The following is a 20,524-nucleotide window of genomic DNA, read 5'->3' as shown; positions in this document are numbered from 1 at the left end:
CTTCTAGCAAAATCATCCAGCATCAAAATGCCACTAAAGAACTCGGGCCTAGTCCTGCTGAAGCAGGCCCTGTTAAGAATATGCATAGCGCTGTTTGTCTACATTCAGATGCAGCCAGGTGTCTTTTTGAGTGAGTTTGGTTAATTAAGATATCTTCTTTGATTACACTTCTCATAGCTGTCTGATTCATGAAGCCTCTCAAGTCAGTCAAGTAAATTGAATGAAGAGAGAACTGTCAGTAGCAATGCTGTGACATACTATGATGTGAAGTAGTAGCCCTCTCACATAGTTAAATGGAGTGAGCGTGTTCATTAACTCCAGATGCATCCTGTGTTCTGTCACATTTGCCGGCATTTAAACCAGATAGATTGGATCTGCACTCGACTACATTGAAATGTAAATTTTTCAACTGACTGATGCCGTCTTTCTCGGTCTCATACCCCCAAACAATAAAACAAAGTGGGAAAGCACAAATTCTGGTTTTGCTGTTGTCCCACAAAAAACTTAATGCAGCATTTATTTTCCTTGAACAATGGGCGCTATTGTTTTTAAGTTATTTAGTCATTTCAACTTTCAGATAAAATTGCAGAAATGCTCATCAGAAGTGTGCATTGTGTAGCGTTCACACGCATCTTCACTAATCCTAAAATGAGATGTAATCTCCAGGACAACAAACTGTAATCATACGGTATATCAAGTTTCCCTATATTATTCAGACTGCAACAAATGTGATACTGGGAGGCCAGGCCTGTAGAAGTATTGTGAAAGACATCACAAAAAATATATATTCTAAAAGGAATCCAGTCACAAGCAGTAGGGGTACAGCAGGGGTGGGTATATTATTGGTAACATAGCACCATGACACTAACATGTTTCCTTTTACCCCTTAGAGGATAGTAAGTAACCTGTAAGATGGATGTCTGCTCTCATGTCATCAATCATTTATCTCTAATCATACCATTCTGTTGCACAGTGGCGTGGTTAGGATAGTATCACCAATGATTCCACAGAGTATGATGCTTTTTGCAATCTAGGGGCTCAATTTCCACTGCTCAGCCCCTCTCTTGGCTCCTTGCAGCCCCTTATTTAAAGTGCAAAGCCCGACGGGACGTGCAGTGAAATTCCAACCAGGATGATGAAAGAGAATCTAATGAATCAAAACCAATCCTATTAGTTCCGGCCCACATCTCCACACAGTGGCCTTTTCTACACGGTCAGGCCCATCCACCACCACAGGTCCCTCTCACACAGTCTTGGAAATGGGTGGTGCAGCCTGGCATGGGATGGATCTGAGATCATTCAACACAAGGGGTATAGGTGGGGGTGTGCGGGGGGGCTCCTTGCCTGTAATCGAGCATGTGATTACCATGAAACATGATCTTCGCCATAGAGTGGTATAATGTTTTGAAGCATAGTGACACTTGTTGGATAGGATTTACCTGGGAAGTGTAGAAAACTAATGTGGCCTATGCGTTGAAATGTTAGCAGAGACTAGTTTATTTGCTAATGTGTGGGGGTTGTCGTTGAAATGTTAGCAGAGACTAGTTTATTTGCTAATGTGTGGGGGTTGTCGTTGAAATGTTAGCAGAGACTAGTTTATTTGCTAATGTGTGGGGGTTGTCGTTGAAATGTTAGCAGAGACTAGTTTATTTGCTAATGTGTGGGGGTTGTCGTTGAAATGTTAGCAGAGACTAGTTTATTTGCTAATGTGTGGGGGTTGTCGTTGAAATGTACCTTTTGAAATGTTTTTCCTGCAACAACAGTTGATATTTCAAGGTCGCCATGCAGCAGATGCCACCGATTACCACATCTTTCAGCTGCCTCAGGCTCCAAATCTGACAGTTTAGGGCCTGCGCAAGACGCACGCCCAAAGTTCTTTGCTCCAGCCAATCCAACTCTTTCTCACTCTTTCTTTTGCTTTATCCCGTTTTTTTTTATTATCATTTCTGTTACCAAACTCCCTCTCTAGGGAGTGGGAAAATGGGCAGAACAAAGCGTCTGGGGGTTTGAAGCTCTTTTGGAACCTCGATCCAGAGCCTTTGTGGAGCAGCCAGCTGGACATACAAAGAGATGGGGGGGGAGAGAGAAAAAAAGAGGGAGATAGAGATGTGGGGGCAAAGAGGTGTGCAAAGCCCAGGATGTGGGAGTGGTGCTTGGTTTTGAAGCAGGGGAGGGGAAAAAGGAGGGGAAGGGGAGTGTGCTCCTCACTAGAGCCTGTTTTGAGATGCATTGAAGCAGAACTCCTGCCTTGCCCCCCCCCGCACTCTATCCTTCATCCTCCGTTCCTGGTGTAATATGGCCAGTGTCATCAAGCCTTTCCACTCTTACCCAACCTAACCCTGAAGATCCTCTATCAGTGCTCCAACATCCTGCCCATGGTTAGAGCATCCCTTCCAAGCTGTTTGACAGGAGACAACAGCCAATGGTTTAGCACTGCCGGTATTGATGATGGATCTTTGATCCACTCGGCTGGCAAGTTTTCAGCAGGCCTCCGTTGCCAATTTGTTATAGGTTTCAAAAGTATACCTTTTTTGTTGAGGGCTTATACAGAGGAAAACCCCCCCAAAAATGGTTGAACTGGTTCTAAATCCCTCAAAGCCTGAATTTGATTAAGGCTCCCTGTCCAACGAGTGGAACTGGGAACATCCAAACCTCCAGTGAGTCCCCTCACTACCCTGGCTTGGCTGGCTGCTTCACCATAGCTGGGAAATTAGTTGTTTTGGGGGGTAGAAATTTGCTTGGTGCAGGGTTGCCCTGGCAACTGCCGATGTATTTTTGGGGCAGAGGACTGGATTTTCTCACTGCCGCCCCGGTCTCGCTCCATTACGCCCTTTGTGCGAGGCCAGAAGGTGCTGTCAGTGCCCCACACACTCTGGGACAAATCCAGAGTCCCAGGAGCCGGCGTCGCCTCTTTCCTCTTAGCCCTCTCTCAGGAGGGGATTACCTCCTCCCAGGGTGAAGACGAAGGCCCAATTTAGAGGTCAGAGTGCTCTCCAATGGTCTCTTGTCAGCTCAGACCTGACGGCCCATCACGGGGCAAAGCGTGGCTCTTCGGGGATCCCTCTGTGATTGTGGGGAGAGGTGTCCGAACATGGGCCACCTCCCGGGGAAGGGGTTACGATGTCGTGCTTTAAAAAGACTGTGGTCGTAATGATGGAGTGAGAGATGTGTTGTCTGTGGCAGATGGTCACTGTGGTCCAAAGGAAAGATGTGTGTGTGTTTGGTGGTCCGGTCAGTTCATACACAGGGAGGACAGGACATACCTGTTGGTCTTGCTTTTTGTATCAAATGGAATCCGAGTGATTTTCAATGGAATAGCTCAATGAAGTGTTGAAGAAATGGTTAACGATGCAAGAGGTGTTTGTACTATTGACTTGGCACAGACATGTTCCTGAAATGGAATAGTGATAGCCCATTGAACTCAATCGTTTGACTTTGGAGTTGAATTCACACTGGAAAGATGATGTAGCCAATCAGACATTAAAATCAGGGTGGTTTTATGAGGTTTACAGTTTGGTTAGCTATGTATCGTAATGTGTACTGCTCACTGCTAGACTAGATGCATACAGCAGAAGGTTTCCCTGTATGCATCTCCCTGCCCCATAGTGACTTTTAGTACATCAACGTCAAGTCTGTCATTGTCCATTAGCGGTTGCTGGGCACAAAGAGAAAATTGTCAAGAGGTTGTTGGGATAAAACCCATGATCAGGTCTGATGTGTTAGCCCAGCATGGTACCTCTGTTCCCCCAAGTCCTCTCGTCTCCAACCAGCTGGACTGGATGGTGGTTGTTGAAACATCGGACCAGAACGTTTCGACAAGGTCGTTGTAAAAAAAAAACTTTTGTCTGATTGTGATCGCTGATCTAAGATGATGTACGAGGGCTCATACTGTGCGAGCAGGCGGCTACAAATTTGCCTTGCTAGTTGCACTAGTGGGGGGTGGGCAATGGGGATTTGAGTTGCCTCGTTAAAGGAAGACCGCAAGTGAAAAAAAATAACCCTTTGTGGCCCCTTTTTCCCTTTCCCTTCTTATCAAAGGGAACTGGCGTTCCTCTGGCCAGATAATTGATACGTGAGCTCCGAAAATTGAAATTGTCACCGGTGAAAATGAATTATCTACACCTCAACAAATGAGAATGCACCGGCCTTGATGTCTAGTTTTGTTCCATCTTGCATTTGGCTTTTCATGGCATATTGTAATATTCCTTGTTGGAAAAGCATGAATATCCTCCAACAAAGGCTTACCCTTTCTTGCATTGATGCATTTAGAGTTTTCAGAGAGGGTCTGAAACACTCCCTCTCCAATCCTTGGTCTAAAGCGCTATGGGCAGAAAAGGGGGGCACACCGTAACAGATACCGCCTGCCTACTTTAGTCAGTCTCCCTTGAAAAAATTATCTCAGAACACAAACCAATGGGTGGGGAGGCGTGATGCATATCCAATCCCTTTGATGTTGCGGAGTGGAGAAAGTGGTATTGTGCTGGACTTGATCAGTCAGCTGGTAGACACTTGATTAATGGAACTGATCAAGCTTTGGTAAAACAGGCTTCTCTGTATCCTCCCCCTGCCCCAAACTCTCTTCCCTTTCTCCTCCCCCTCCAGGCCTTGTTTTCTGTCCCCCTGCTCCGTGCAGAACGAATGACACATATGCTGTTGGAGGAGACAGGACCCCTTGGTCCCCTTCTCTTCGCTCCTCTCCCAGTATGGGGCCTGAACTTGTTTTTCAATCATTGTTTCCCCCCCCCCCAACATATTTCTCCCCCCCCCCCCAAAAAAAAAGAAAAAAGAGGCACAGAGAAAGAGAAGTGAGAGAGCAAGGAGAGAGGCAAAAAAAGAAAGAGGGAGGGAGGGAAGGAAGGGGAGCACAAAAGCCAGGGTGCAAGGAATATAAAGAAAAAACATTCTTTATAACAATCTCCAAATAATTTAACGCAGGGAGGTCTAAGAGTTGTCTGGGGAGAGACTAGCTGAGATGTGCCTGTTGGGGCTCTACCAGGGGCAGAGATTGTGCGCTAGGCACGGAGCTTTGGCGTAGAGCTGTCATCCAGATAGGGAAGACGCAGAGGCTAGAAGATGCAGGTTGGAATGTGTCTGCTCTGGGCGACCTGGCTCTATACCTGGGCGGAAGGGTCACTTCAGTGCCAATGCACCTGTCTACCTGAGCCGGGATTGGCCGAGGGGTCAAAGACACAGGTCAAGGATCATAAGGAGCATGTCCGTCATCGATTGGAGCATCAGCCTCATAGGGACAGGCCACACCGGAGAAAAGGTAAGCACCACCCTTCCTTCCCCCCTGACCTTGCTCAAATGTCTTTTGAGGGAAACCTGTACCATAGTAAAGAAGGATTGATGAGCTCAATAGTGTTGTGGAGTGCTAATGCTATTAGCTCAGACGTTTCTCCATGTTCCACTATATCCATCTTTGGTGCAGTTCATTGCAGTATAGAAGTTGTGGAGTTAGGCTATATCATGAATTAGTAATGCTTTCCTGCAATTAGGCGTCTTATTGATAATGCATTACTGATTAGGTAATGTATATCTGATCGACTGTCGGTGTATCAAAAAATAGTACAGAATGACATCACCAAGTTTGCAATCAAAGTCTAAAGAATGTTGGTCCCATACATATTTTGTATCCAATTAACTACTTATGAAAAGTGAAATACATAAATGATCAGTTCTATATGAATTATGCAAGCTTGTCATTTGCATATGAAGTGTATTATTTCTTTGTAGAGTGAGACAGCTATGCCTGCCCCAAGCTGTTATGAGAGACATTGCACTCAGCGTGTGTCCCAGTGTGTGGACCAATGCGTGACATCTTTAAGATGGAAAACACACACAAAAAAAAAATGTATTGGACGATTGATAGAAAACCAGTATGAGTCGACTTGGGTCAGATTCATCCAAGTTTACTCTTGTTCCTGAATTGGCATCAAAATTGTTGAAGACCTCATTAACTGCAGCCAATAAGTTTGTTCTATGGCATTCTTCTTTCAACTTGTCTTTCGGAACAATTGTGCCTCAAACAGTTGACTTGGAACTTCTTCATGTTTATAAAATACCTACTGGGTACATTTTTTGAAGCCATCCTTCAGCACATATTTAACCCAACATCATTTCCATGCCATGTGTCCTTCAGCTTCTCTAAACCTTTTGAACATGTCTGGAAGCTGGCCGGGGCCATCTAACCCGAGTTGTTGGATCAATATAAGCTTCCGTCACCTCGACTGGGCCTTTTTAGACTGAAACAATTGCCGGTTCACTAAACAACACTTTATTTATGTGTTTGTTGGAGGGAATGGACTTCCATTGGTAGTTATCCCTTTCTCTTCTCGCCATCTCCCTCCGGGAGCCCTGTTTTTACAGGATTTGGGGTAATTGGGATCAGTATCTATTAGCTCCTAAAGTCGTTTTTCTTTTCTCCTCACAGCTATGCTCTAGCCGGGCCTCCTTGTTTCTGCTGTAATGACATCTGAGTGTCTTTGTAGAAGGGTGTAAAGAAGAGATGTTGTATCCATTTTGGTTCAATTAAAATGTCTCAGTTAAAACTCTAAATGCTAAAAGAAAACATCAGAATGCATCTGTTATTCTTAAGGCCTACTCTGCATGCATCTGTAGGCTAGAGCAAGTCAAACCTCTCCATAAGTCATTTCAATCAGTTGAAAAAGGCTATTGACATAAGCAGATGTTATTGTGATCGCTTCTATCTACAAAACAATTCCTAGCATTTCCCATTTTTTGCTCTGCAACGTCTTATTTTCAGATGAAATTCTACCATGTTTAACCATGAGATATGATTGCAAGAACTGTAGAATGTCACCAGTTCATGAAACATGAGATGAAGTCATTTCCATGTATTGTTTAGAAGCATGGGAGCCTCCTCATTTTCTGTCGTTCCATGCAGTGTTGACAGAACTGCTGCTACAAATTGTTTTCAACAAAAAAAAGACGACCATTCCACATTTATGGCTGTATTACACGGAGTGTACAAAACATTAGGAACACCTGCTCTTTCCGTGGCATAGACTGACCAGGTGAATCCAGATGAAAGCTATGATCCGTTATTAATGTTGCCTGTTAAATCTACTTCAAATCAGTGTAGATGAAGGGGAGGAGACAGGTCAACGAAGGATTTTTAAGCCTTGAGACATGGATTGTGTATGTGTGCCTTCAGAGGGTGAATGGGCAAGACACACTGATTTGAGTGTATCAAGAACTGCAACGCTTCTGGGTTTTCACACTCAACAGTTTCCGTGTGTATCAAGAATGGTCTACCACCCAAAGGACATCCAGCCAACTTGGCACAACTGTGGGAAGCATTGGCATCAATATGGGCCAGCATTCCTTTGGAACACTTTCGACACCTTGTAGAGTCCATGAGGTTCTGAGAGCAAAAGTAGGTGCACCTGAATATTATGAAGGTGTTCCTAATGTTTTGTACACTCAGTGTATAATCATTCAAAGAATGCAGTCAACCAAATATAAAGGCAACCAATATAGCTTATGAGGATCAACATTGCTGTAGGTTACCAGAAGTGATAATCTCAAATTGGCACTTCAAATGAGGGAACATTGAAATAGATGTAAACAGGTTTCAACGTACCCCAGATGCAAATGATCTTATTATTCTATGAAAAAGTGTTGCATTTGAGGAAACGATGTATGTTCAAAGTAAACCACAATAGCCTATATCCTGTGTAGACTATGTGGCAGGGCTTTTATTCCTCTGCAACTATCCCAATGATGTGTTGGTGATTAAAAAGGTGGCTTAAACTACTCATGCGACGAAAGACACATTTTCAGCCTGGGAATTAAAACGGGGGAGTGGCGCATTTTTTAGGCGGTGACTTGTTGCCACTTTGACTAACTCTTCTATTCGCATGGTAGTCACTTGGGACTGTTGCTAATTGCATTGGTGCTCTCTTGGATTTAGATAAAGTGGTAATCAATGTGTGATGGAATGGCAAACCAAACACTAATGGAATTATCTGGAACATCTTAATCAATCTGGAGAAGAAACCTCAAATGGAACTTGGATTTGACCGTAAAACAGGAAACGCGCCACCTCAAGTGAAGTAATATTCACCAGATAGGTGAACGATGCGATAACGATTTGTTTACATACTTTGGTGACCTAACATAAAATGACGGAACAGGTGTTTATAAGAATGTTGGTAATTTTCGCAGCTCTTGGAAACCTTGCAGGTAAGGCTCTTATTTGTATATGGTACATGTAATGTACTGTAGGCATATGGTAAACATATCAGCTAATGCATTTATAGTTTATTTAATTATTGCTAGCAATTTGAGTAAATAAAGTTCATTATAGAAGTTTCCCCTGCCTATATTCCCACCCTTTTTTTCAATGGCTCTGTCATTGTGGCCTGGTTTGTGAGGCCTAGTTGAAGGAATGGAGCTCATTCTCAAAATAAGTTTCTAGTGGTATCAGACACCTTTTGTTTATTGATAGGCTAAGCTTTTTAACACCAGGCTTTAGCCATATGTGATACATAGCAAATAGAGTTCTCTCCTGTTTGTGATGGTTGTTTGTTTCCCCTGCTTGCTTCAAATAATGTTCCTACTTTTCAATGGCACTTTGTTGTTCAGTAAATAATGAACAGTTGATGTAGCCTACAGCACCCTCCGAGTCAGTCCATCTGTTTGACACAGTACTAGGCTATTGTTATTCCAATCTTTATGGAAGTGACCATTTAGAAAAATAGTATTAGTCTACTCTTAAGGTTTTGTAAATAGTATGCATATTATGCAAATATTTAATTGAAACTGCTTTCAATTTTTCAAAACCATTTCATGACTTAAGTGTGGGCTCTCCCTCAGGAAATAGCTTTGTCTGAAACAATGTAAACTTTGCAAGCCACTGACAAAAATGTCTTACCTTGCAATCAGGGGTAGACCTATGGCTAGCCTAGTGTTACGATTAGCTGATTGTAACACATCTGAAATCCTATCAAAATAACCTTGACAGTCTTTGAAAGCATGTCATCTCGTACATGATGAAAGCATCCATCAGATAACTGTTCCAGTTGCAATGTTCATTATCAAAATCAACACAACCATATATAGCCTACCACAGCTCAATGGCCAGAGTCCAATTTTTATCCAATAGTACATAGCGCCAGTGTAAACCTTAGCATCAATAGTGTTTTGACATTGCCACTCAATAAGGGCATTGTCGTCGGGGCAATAATAGCAGGGGTCCACAGCCACGCACTCAGTGCACAGGTGACAGATTTCCCTTTGAGCCCTCTTGATTGTGTTTGCGTGAAGGAATTTTGTTCTATTGTTTAGTGTGTGGGTGGGGGGAATGGCCTTGCGACTGGTTTAGCTTCCTGTCCCATACAGGAAGTACAGCAGAATCCCCCCACTTCCTCCAACTTGGAGTCATCCAATACCACGGGCCGAACAATGGAATAGCAATGATGCTGTCCTAAGAATAGGCATTGTTTGTTGGTAGCCAGTGTCTATGCTTGTTTGTGGTGGATGCTTTTACTTAAGTGTGTGAGCTGACCCTGAACTAGGGGCCACTCTCTGGGTGTGGTGTCTCTACTGTAAAAGCCCACTATTACTGACTCTTAAGTATACCCTTGTTCCACTTTGAAAGGGGACCACACACTTCAGACTACTTCAGGCAGAGTTTGTTTGAGACCACTTTGGCCCACTTTGGCCTCACTACCTCTCCATCTGTCATTAGCCTTTGAGTCATACTGTACTACATTGTTGCTCTCCAACACAGTAAAACTTGTTTTTGAAGGTGGGAGTTGCTTATGGCATGAAAAGCATTGGCGAGACTCCCAAAGGAGATGCTTGACGTATGTAGCCTAAAACACTGACCCAAGATCAGATTGTACAGGGCCTCCCGTTACGTGAGTTACGTTGTGTGTGTTTGTGATATTACTAGAATGGGTGTATGAATCAGTACATTCCTTTCCTACTATCAGGTCCCAAGGGATATTAATGCAAAGTTAGTTTTTTTGAGTGTCCATGAAGTTGAAATAGTCTATCCACCTCTCATTTCATGGTTTACGGCCAGACCAGCCTGAATATGCCCGATCTCAGAAGCTAAGCAGGGTCAGAACTGGTTACTACTTGGTTGGGAGACCTCTTGGGAATATCAAGGTGCTGTAAGCTTTTTGCTCACTAGAGTATACTGTTATAAACACAGTAATAATATAAGGGCCATTTTAAAATGGAATGGCTATTCTAGTTCCTCAAAGTGTTTTGAGTTACATGAACTTGAAATATTCTATCCAACTCTTGTTCCATGGCTTACGGCCATACCAGCCTGAATACGCCCGATCCCGTCCTCCTCACCCCATTCATTGCTAAATGAATAGTATGCATAGTAATAGTAATAAACTATTGCCAGAGCTTCTGTGAATGAACAGATGCAATAGCCTATTTTGACAGAACCTTATTTTCTCCATCATTCCTCCATCCACTGTTTTTGTTCCCTCCAGGTTCCAGGCTGAGGGCGGAGGTAGTGGAGGTAACCCCGCTGATCGTCCACCATCCCTCAGATGTGGTGGTCATGGTAGGCAGCCCTGCCACCCTCTCCTGCCGTGCCGAAGGCACACCCGAGCCCTCCATCGAGTGGCTCCGCAATGGCCAGCCCCTGGAGATGGACAAGCTGGACAGCCAATCGCGACCCATCGTTCTGTCAGAGGGCAGCCTGTTCTTCCTCAGCGTGGTCCCTGGAAGGCGGAGTCAGTCACACGAGGGTGTGTATGCATGCGTGGCAAAGAACAGCGCAGGCAAGGCCACCAGCCGCAATGCCTCCCTCTATATCGCAGGTAAGACTGTGGGGAAGTCTTTCAAACTAGATGGACATGCATTTATCTTGTCATACAATGCCTTCAGAAAGTATTCACACCCCTTGACTTTTTCCACATTTTGTTGTGTTACAGCCTGAGTTTAAAATAGATTAAATTTTGATTTTGTGTCACTGGCCTACACACAATACCCCATAATGTCAAAGTGGAATTATGTTTTTAGAAGTTTTTACAAATTAATAAAACATGAAAAGCTGAAATATCTTGAGTCAATAAGTATTCAACCCCTTTGTTATGGCAAGCCTAAATACGTTCAGATGTAAACAATTTGCTTAACAAGTCACATAATAAGTTGCATGGACTCACTCTGTGTGCAATAATAGTGTTTAACATGATTTTTGAACGACTACCTCATCTCTGTAACCCACACATACATCTGTAAGGTCCCTCAGTCGAGCAGTACATTTCAAACACAGATTCAACCGCAAAGACCAGGGAAGTTTTCCAATACCTCGCAAAGAGGTATTTTTAAAATTAAAAGCAGACATTGAATATCCCTTAGCTTAGAGCATGGTGAAGTTATTAATTACACTTTGGATGGTGTATCTATACACCCAGTCACTACAAAGATACAGGCATCCTTCCTAACTCAGTTTCCTGATAGAACGGAGAGCACTCAAGGATTTCACCATGAGCCAACGGGGACTTTAAGACAGTTACAGAGTTGAATGTCTGTGATAGGAGAAAACTGAGAATGGATCAACTACATTGTAGTTACTCCAGAAATGCTACCCTAAACGATAGTGAAAAGAAGCCTGTACAAAATACAAATATTCCAAACATGCATTCTGTTTGCAATTAGGCACTAGTAAAACTGCAAAAGACATGGCAAATAAATTAACTCTATGTTCTGAATTCATAGCGTTATGTGTTATGTTTGGGGAAAATACAACACAACACATCACTGAGTACCACTCTTCATATTTTCAAGCAGGTGGTGGTGGATGCATCATGTTATGGGAATGCTTGTCATCAGCAAGGACTAGGGAGTTTTTTAGGATAAAAATAAACCAAATAGAGCTAAGCACAGGCAAAATCCTAGAGTAAAACCTGGTTGTCTGCTTTCCAACAGACACTGGGAGACAAATTCACCTTTCAGCAGGACAATAACCTAAAACACAAGGCCAAATATACACTGGAGTTGCTTACCAAGGCAACATTGGATTTTCCTGAGTGGCCTGGTTAAATTGTTTTTACTTAAATTTGCTTCAAAATCTTTGGCAAGACTTGAAAATGGCGGTCCAGCAATGATCAGTAGCCAATTTGACAGAGCTTGAAGAATATTTAAAAGAACAATGTGCAAATATTGTACAATCCAGGGGCCTCATTTATCAATCATGTGTAGGCACATCTGTGCATAAACCATGCGTTCCACGCAAAGTGTGAGATTTGTCAATATGCATGTTTGCTTGAGAGTGTTAGTAACTTTACGCACAACTATGACCATGCATAATGCTCAATGCCAAGTGGTATAAGAGAACTTCTTGTCAAGCGTAGAATGGGGAAAATATATGTTGAACATTTAAAAAAAATTGAGAGTAATAATAGTTGTATTTCCATTGTGAATTCATGAAACATATCTTGACAGTCATATAACTTGAGTACATTAGTGCATTTGTCACAATAATAATTTTGATAAAATACAGTAATTTGTTAAATTAGAGGCACGTGTGAAAGTGAAACCATTGTTGAAATACTATAAAAGACTGAGATAATGGTAAATCGCACTAGGCTGATCTCACTCTATTTGAAGATTTGGCACGCTGCATTTCGTAGAAAGCGCGTTTATAGAGACAGGTGCGATTGTTTTTGGCAGAAAGTACAGATTGGTTTTGGGAAATTATCTGATGAACCAATTTGCGAGGATTTAAGACCTACTTTAAAAAGATAAACGCATGCCATTCCAGTGCAAATCCAAGTGCTAACCACCCTCGGGTTTTTGGCAACATGCACTTTTCAGCGGGAGCTTGCCAATCGGCATCTCACAACCAGTAGCGGACTTAGGTATAGGCAACATGGGCAGCCACCCAGGGCGGCATCTTGCCGGGGGCGGCACGGGGCGGCATCTTGCCGGGGGCGGCACGGGGCGACCTCACCCCAAAATTTGTAATAGTGACATTTGACGCAATCAGTTTTCCATCGCTCATTTGCACGTCACGTCAATGATATCATGTCACCTTGTGGGACTGTGGGTCAATTAACCTTGTCAGAGTGGGAGCCCTGATTCTAGTTTGTGAGCTAGACAGGCAACTGCCTGGGAAGGTCTCCCACTCAGAAGTACGAGATGGGGAGGGGGGCGGGAGTAGGTTGACCTCAGGTCTCCCCACTGGAAGCCCGAGGTAAAGGGAGCAGGGGACTCTATCAAATAGCGCACCTCTAACTTTGTACAGTACTAATGCAATTAATAAAATCAGTCACACTCCGAAATGCTACCAAATAAACCACAATTCATTCATAATACTGTGAATATATAGTTTTACAGACATAGTGTTGCATTGTGTTCTGGTTTGTGTGAAATCGTTAAGAATAATATAAAACCAGTCCAAATGTATCCAAATTTGTGGACTGTTCTCAGAATTTGTCTTGCTCTTCCAGTCACCTTAGCTCAAGCAGAGAGGCCCTTTTCAAAGCTAAAGTTCATCAAATCCTACCTGAGGTCCACCATGTCACAGGAGTGCAATTTAGTGTTATGTGTGTTTGTTAGCTATAGGGTAATAGTGTAATAATTTGATCTTTTTTATTTGTATTTATATACTACAATGTGTTTTTATTTGTCTTTGTTACTTCTTTTTGATATTTTTGAGTCTTATTTTTGAATATATTTTTATATTTATTTTGTTTTAAATGTTACGATTATTTATTCGTTGTTCCAAATGTCAGAATAAAAATGAGTTAGTGCAGAATGGTGCTTTGTTGTTTGTTGGCGGGGGGGAGGGGCGTTCGCCCAGGGAGCCATACCAGCTAGAACCGCCACTGCTCACAACCCTCGATGTTTTGGATACAATCACCAGCAAAACGAACTGTAACATGCAATTTTCATACACCATCACACAACAGGTTGAAGTCGAGAGTTGTTTTATTTTTTTTGCCAACAATGGGTTCCCAAACAGGAACGGAGCAATAGAACGCACCCACACGACCATAAAAGCGCCATCCTAAAACGATTTCAGCTATGTCAACAGAAAAGGTTTCCACTCTTCATGTGCAGGCGATAGGTTATGTGGTGAGCAAAATACGCTGCTGAATGTGGTGGCCAGGTGATACGCACAACTCGTTCATTCTGCAGAACAGCAATGTTGGCCTCTACGCCTACAGGAAGGAGCTGTTGAGGATGGATGGCTTATTGATGAGTGTTGCCTGCTCGTTTGAAGTATATTTGCCATTGCTAATGTAACTAATTGGCTCAATGGTCCTCTCTTTTTGCTATGTTTGAATTTTTACTGGTCAAGCCACAACTGAGCGAGCCAAATATAATATTTTGGTTGTACTCAATCTCTGACACTAGCACCTGTATTTCATTCTTGGAAAATTATTTTTTTAATGATTTTTTTCTTTGCGGGGTTGTATGTCATGGTACGCCACTTTATTTTCCCCACATGCTTTAAAGGGATGATCTTGACCATATATGGTTAATTAGGGACATTTCGAAATGCAAATAGCCAAGGTCGTGCACTGAGGCGGAGAACAATTGGTATTTATCAATGGTGATCTCCTACCGGTGTGCACTCATAGGATTGTTTGATAACTCAAACATTTTCTATGCGTATTAACATTCTAAATTCCTTTCGTAAGTTGTATTTTAGAATAGTTCCTCCCAATATTGTCAAATGAGGCCCCAGGTGTGCAAAGCTCTTAGATTTACCCAGAAAGACTGATCATTATCACTGCCAAAGGTGATTCTGAGGGGTGTGAATACTCAGGGGTGTGAATACTTGAATAAATGAGCTATTTCTGTATTTTGTTTTTAATAAATTGGCAAAAAATGTGTCAAGGGGTATGAATACTTTCTGAAGGCACTGTAAATGCCAAGATACAATGCAAAAATAATTGCACACTACGATGAAGAGAGGTACCATCACACTGTTATGGATCATGTGAGTGAAGAGACTATGTATCAGTCTCCGCAGTGTGCGGTAACTAATAAACCACTCAAGATATTGATTAGCTGAATCAGGTGTGCTAATACTGAGATGGAACCAAAACCACACAAGGCTGCTTTCCAGGACCAAGAGTGTGGAACCCTATGCCAGATGGATGTGAAACTGTGGCCTTAGAATACATTCTATTGTCTTGGTTGTATGGCTCTTTGTGGCTCCTACATCCTGTCCCATTCACTTCCTCTCTACCTCCATGCTGATCTTTAACATTATATCAAGCTGATATATGATCTTTGAGGTCAACGGGATGCCCCCAGTATCCACAGACCCACAGAATCCTGCTCCAGAGGAAGAGAGAGCGAGATTGTCTTTGTGATTACAGAGAATAAGTAAGGGGGTCCAATGTCAATGAATACCCCCTCTCCAGGACAAACACTGTTAAATGACCCCTGACCCCCAGCCTCTGTTTGCACCCAAAACAGGGTCACCCAGAGACCACTGGATTCCTGAGCTGGATGGTATAATTAGTGGCTGATTGACTTGTTGGGGGAACTTCCCTGGAGCAGTACATTTGGTGGTGGAGCCATTGGGACAATAGACAGTGGTACATCGTTTAGATTCAGTTGGCAGATCAACAGTACTTTCGAGAACAGTAGCAGAAGGATTGTGGTATATTTAGAAATGAACCTTTATTTATCTGGGTTAGTTTCATTAAGATAATCGTGCAATCGTGACCTTTGTCAGTATAGTTGTATTGGTTAGGACAAGTAGCCTAAACAGCAATAAACCATGCATCACTGTTAATTCAAGAGTTGGACTAAGTTAATTTCCGGCTAATTATTAAGTTGAAGAATACACGTATCTACATTTTAAAGAATTCCAGCTTAAGATCATTCCTTAATATTTTGCTGAACAAAAGATTGGAGATATTCTACTAGTAGTTTATGGCACTAGACCATTGTGTGTCCAAAAATGTTTTGTCTCATGATTCCATTTGGTGTTGCAATGTAATGGTATCAGTGAAGATTTAAACAGGCATCCTAAACATGTTGTAATTTATACATTCAAGGTGAAAGGCCATTGTTTCTGTCCTTTTGGATATAGTGGGAGGAAGCTCCTTAGACCTTCAACCTAAATGGTTCACAGTTACTCTTAATGATTGAGTAAACATGACTTGTTCCTGTCAAGAGGTCAGGCTTGTCTGTCATGTACTTGTGGTTATGTCACTGTAGACAGGTCAAGTTTGCTCTATGAATTGTTTAGGACCTCTGAGGAACGTACAGTACCAGTCAAAAGTTTGGACACACCTACTCATTCAAGGATTTTTCTTTATTTTTTATCCTACATTGTAGAATAATAGTGAAGACATCAAAACTATGAAATAACACATATGCAATCATGTAGTAACCAAAAAAGTGTGAAACAAATCAAAATATATTTTATATTTGAGATTCTTCAAAGTAGCCAGGCTTTGCCTTGGACAGCTTTGCACACTCTTGGCATTCTCTCAACCAGCTTCATGAGGTAGTCACCTGGAATGCATTTCAATTAACAGGTCTGCCTTGTTAAAAGTTTATTTGTTGAATTTCTTTCCTCTTAATGCGTTTGAGTCAATCAGTTGTGTTGTGACAAGGTCGAGGTGGTATATAGAAGATATCCCTATTTGGTAAAAGTAAAAAAAAAAGTCCTTATGGCAAGAACAGCTCAAATAAGCAAAAAGAAACAACAGTCCATAATTACTTTGAGACATGAAGGTCAGTCAATCCGGAAAATTTCAATAACTTTTAAAGAGTCTTCAAGTGCAGTCACAAAAACCATCAAGCGCTATGATGAAACTGGCATCAAGTGCTATGAGGACCGCCACAGTGAAGGAAGACCCAGAGTTAACCGCTGCAGAGGATAAGTTCATTAACACGAGCAATGGGCATTAGACAGGTGGAAATATGTCCTTTGGTCTGGTGTCTTTGTGAGATTCAGAGTAGGTGAACGTACACTTTATTTGGTTACTACATGATTCCATATGTTATTTCATAGTTTTGATGTCTTCACTATTATTTTACAATGTAGAAAATAGTCAAAATAAAGAAAAATCCTTGAATGAGTAGGTGTGTCCAAACTTTTGACTGGTACTGTATGTGGTTGTTGATGGGGCGACACTGGACAAAGGCACTATGTATTCCGTGTAAAAAATATCTGAATATTTGGAGCTGTGTGATGTATGGTAATGGTTTTGTTTTAAAAAATCATTAGATGAGGTTATTGTAAGCCTTGCTTGTTTTTGGTGGTCAAAACTCTCATTTGTGGGAAGACAATTCAAGCACGCAGTGATGTGTGTTGTGCTCGGCACGTTTCCCAACTTTGACGTTTTCATACAATGCACTGTTATGGCATTGTGCACCAGCTTGTCTCAGACTCACTGGTTATGAATGGACCTCCTCTGTCGTGTCTTCTTCCAGCTCTCCGTGAAGACTTCCGGGTGCAGCCCGGTGATATGGAGGTGGCTGTTGAGGAGGTGGTGGTGATGAACTGCAGCCCGCCAGTGGGACACCCCGAACCCAACGTCACCTGGAGGAAAGACGGGGTCCTCATCAACAACACTGACCCGCATTACACTGTGAGACCTCCTTAAACATAGCTACATGCTTTTTAGGGGGTTTGTATGGTTTGGAAATTGGAAATGAACACGGGGTCAGTTGTTATCTAATTTTAGTTAATTCCCAGAGGTGGCCGGAACTGAAATTTACTGTTTTGTTTGATTACTTATTTCTCCAATCCCGATGTGGTATCATCCTTTTACCAATAGAGGGCATTGTTGTACAAAAGTTTGATTAAAACCACAGGCTGCTTCATTCATTTTCCTTCTTCATTAATAAAAGAGGACCTATCATCTTGGACCAAAAATGATGATCATTTATCCTCTGCAATGGCATATTCACTGGCCTTCTGGCTAGAGGGTCAGCCCTGAGATTTGACTGTTGAGAGTTCAATCCCTGGCTGAGTCATACCAAAGACAAAAAATGGGACCCAATGCGTCTCTGTTTGGCTCTCAGCATTAAGGAGACAGATTGGGGGTAAGGCCCTGTGATAGACTATCGCCCCGTCCAGGGGGTGTACTTGTACATCAAGATGTTCACTCTACAGAAACAGGAGAGACGTTTCGGCTCACACAAACCAAGGCTTGTACAAGGCTATTTATCCTCTGCAATAAACTTTTTTTAATTTTTTACTATATGTGATTGCTACCCGTGTGACCTATAGGCGCTGAATGGGAAGTTGATCATTGCCCCAGCCCAGAAGAATGACTCTGGCGTGTACATCTGTGTGGCTTCCAACACAGTGGGAGTAAGAGTGAGCAGGGCTGCCCGCCTTTCTGTCCTAGGTAAGATAAACCCTGACCCCATATACAGTACATCAGTGTTTTAGCAATAACCTTTTCGCACTAATGAGCCAAGCTGTACTGCGCTGGCCTGATTATGCATCCACCATTGCCTATGCCGTTCCGTACCATCACTCATTCATAAATCTTTATGTACATATTCTTCATCCCTTTACACTTGCGTGTATAATGTAGCTGTTGTGAAATTGTTAGGTTAGATTACTCGTTGGTTATTACTGCATTGTCGGAACTAGAAGCACAAGAATTTCGCTACACTCGCATTAACATCTGCTAACCATGTGTATGTGACAAATAAGATTTGATGTGTTGCTGGAAATGACAATGTGAAAAGAACTGAGTCAGCATTGTACAGTTTGGGTCTGCACAACATTGTGGAAAAGGTATGTCATGCTGCTAAGAATGTTTGCTATTGACAAACGGGATAGCATGGAATTGAATGCATACAGGTATGATATGACTAACCATACTTTTCATATTGGTCTGTGCTTTCTCAATCCCCAGCTAAGCCAGTGTTGGTGCTGAAGCCTCAGGATGTGTCGGTGGGGACGGGGGAGTCTGCCCAGTTCTACTGCGAGGCTAAAGGAGACCCCATGCCTGCTGTGGAGTGGATCCGCGAGCAGGGCCCTCTGCCCAACGGCAGGTCTGATTCTTGCATTCAACTAAAAAAGCTTTGTCCATTAACTGTACATTGGACTAAAAACTGTCATTGACACGAGGTGTATATGTAACATTTAAACAATCTCTCAGCTACTCCACAGCACAGTCAGTACATATGTCAATAAAGGCAATACTTAGTATACTGTTCAATAATATGTCATTCTTTGATTTCTAATAATTGCATGCAGTTGATAGAGTGAATGTTGTACTGATTTCTGTGTCATGTCTGTAGGTATCTAGTGAATCCTGACCAGAGCCTCCAGATCCACTATGTGACGTCACTGGATTCTGGGAGGTACACCTGCACAGCTATCAACGACGTGGGGGTGGTCACCGCCAGTGCACAGCTAGTGGTGGAGGGTAAGAGCGCTTAGGTTGGGCCCTCAACGCTACGTTTATGTGTTGTGTATTGGTTGAATATGTAATGTACAGTGTTTATGTTGTGTACAGCAGTACTGTGTGTCTAAGCCAGTTTTGCCTCGGTGAAATCAAAGTTTATCCTATCGTTCCCTATTTCCTTACAGCTAAATGTAATGAACTCAGCAAGAAAAGAAACGGCCCCTTTTCAGGGCCCTGTCATTCAAAGATAATTTGTAAAAATCCAAATAACTTTGCAGATCTACATTGTAAAGGTTTTGAACACTGTTTCCCATGCTTGTTCAATGAACCATAAACAATTAATGAACATGCACCTGTGGAACGGTCGTTAAGACACTAACAGCTCACAGACGGTAGGCCACTAAGGTCACAGTTATGAAAACTTAGGACACTAAAGAGGCCTTTCTACTGCCCAGGGTCCCTGCTCATCTGTGTGAACGTGCCTTAGGCATGCTGCAAGGAGGCATGAGGACTTCAGATGTGGCCAGGGCAATACATTGCAATGTCCGTACTGTGAGACGCCTAAGACAGCACTACAGGGAGACAGGACGGACGGCTGATCGTCCTCGCAGTGGCAGACCACGTGTAACAACACCTGCTCAGGATGGGGTACATCCGAACATCACACCTGCGGGACAGGTACAGGATGGCAACAACAACTGCCTGAGTTACACCAGGAATGCACAATCCCTCCATCAGTGATCAGACGGTCCACAATAGGCTAAGAGAGGCTGGACTGAGGGCTTGTAGGCCTGTTGTAAGGCAGGTCCTCACCAAATATCACCAGCAACAACATCGCCTATGGGCACAAACCCACCGTCGCTGGACCAGACAGGACTGGCAAAAAGTGCTCTTCACTGATGACTTGCGGTTTTGTCTCACCAGGGGTGATGGTCGGATTCACGTGTATCGTCAAAGGAATGAGCATTACACCGAGGCCTGTACTCTGGAGCAAGATCGATTTGGAGGTGGAGGGTCTGTCATGGTCTGGGGCGATGTGTCACAGCATTGTCGGACTGAGCTCTTGGTCATTGCAATCAATCTCAAAGCTGTAAGTTACAGGGAAGACATCCACCTCCCTCATGTGGTACCCTTCCTGCAGGCTCATCCTGACATGACACTCCAGCATGACAATGCCACCA

General features: G+C 42.8%; 1 protein-coding gene across 2 annotated transcripts in view; it reads left to right on the top strand.

Moving 5' to 3' along the window:
- Positions 1–4,847: 4,847 nt before the first annotated feature.
- The window catches only part of LOC110537624 (roundabout homolog 1), a 28,609-nt gene continuing 12,932 nt past the window's right edge, over positions 4,848–20,524 (top strand). Inside the window, exons 1-6 of one of the 2 annotated variants that reach the window (XM_021623808.2) lie at positions 4,848–5,269; positions 10,482–10,814; positions 17,407–17,564; positions 18,209–18,329; positions 18,849–18,987; positions 19,237–19,364. In XM_021623808.2, coding sequence (XP_021479483.2) covers positions 5,074–5,269; positions 10,482–10,814; positions 17,407–17,564; positions 18,209–18,329; positions 18,849–18,987; positions 19,237–19,364 — 1,075 coding nt within the window. In that variant the 5' untranslated portion in view covers positions 4,848–5,073. Of the gene's footprint in view, positions 5,270–7,381; positions 8,209–10,481; positions 10,815–17,406; positions 17,565–18,208; positions 18,330–18,848; positions 18,988–19,236; positions 19,365–20,524 lie in introns of those variants that run through there. The other variant, XM_036937606.1, reaches the window with a different exon arrangement.

The sequence above is a fragment of the Oncorhynchus mykiss genome, chromosome 12 (assembly GCF_013265735.2).
Source record: "Oncorhynchus mykiss isolate Arlee chromosome 12, USDA_OmykA_1.1, whole genome shotgun sequence".
NCBI lineage: Eukaryota > Metazoa > Chordata > Actinopteri > Salmoniformes > Salmonidae > Oncorhynchus > Oncorhynchus mykiss.
This window is presented reverse-complemented; position numbering and strand designations above follow the sequence as displayed.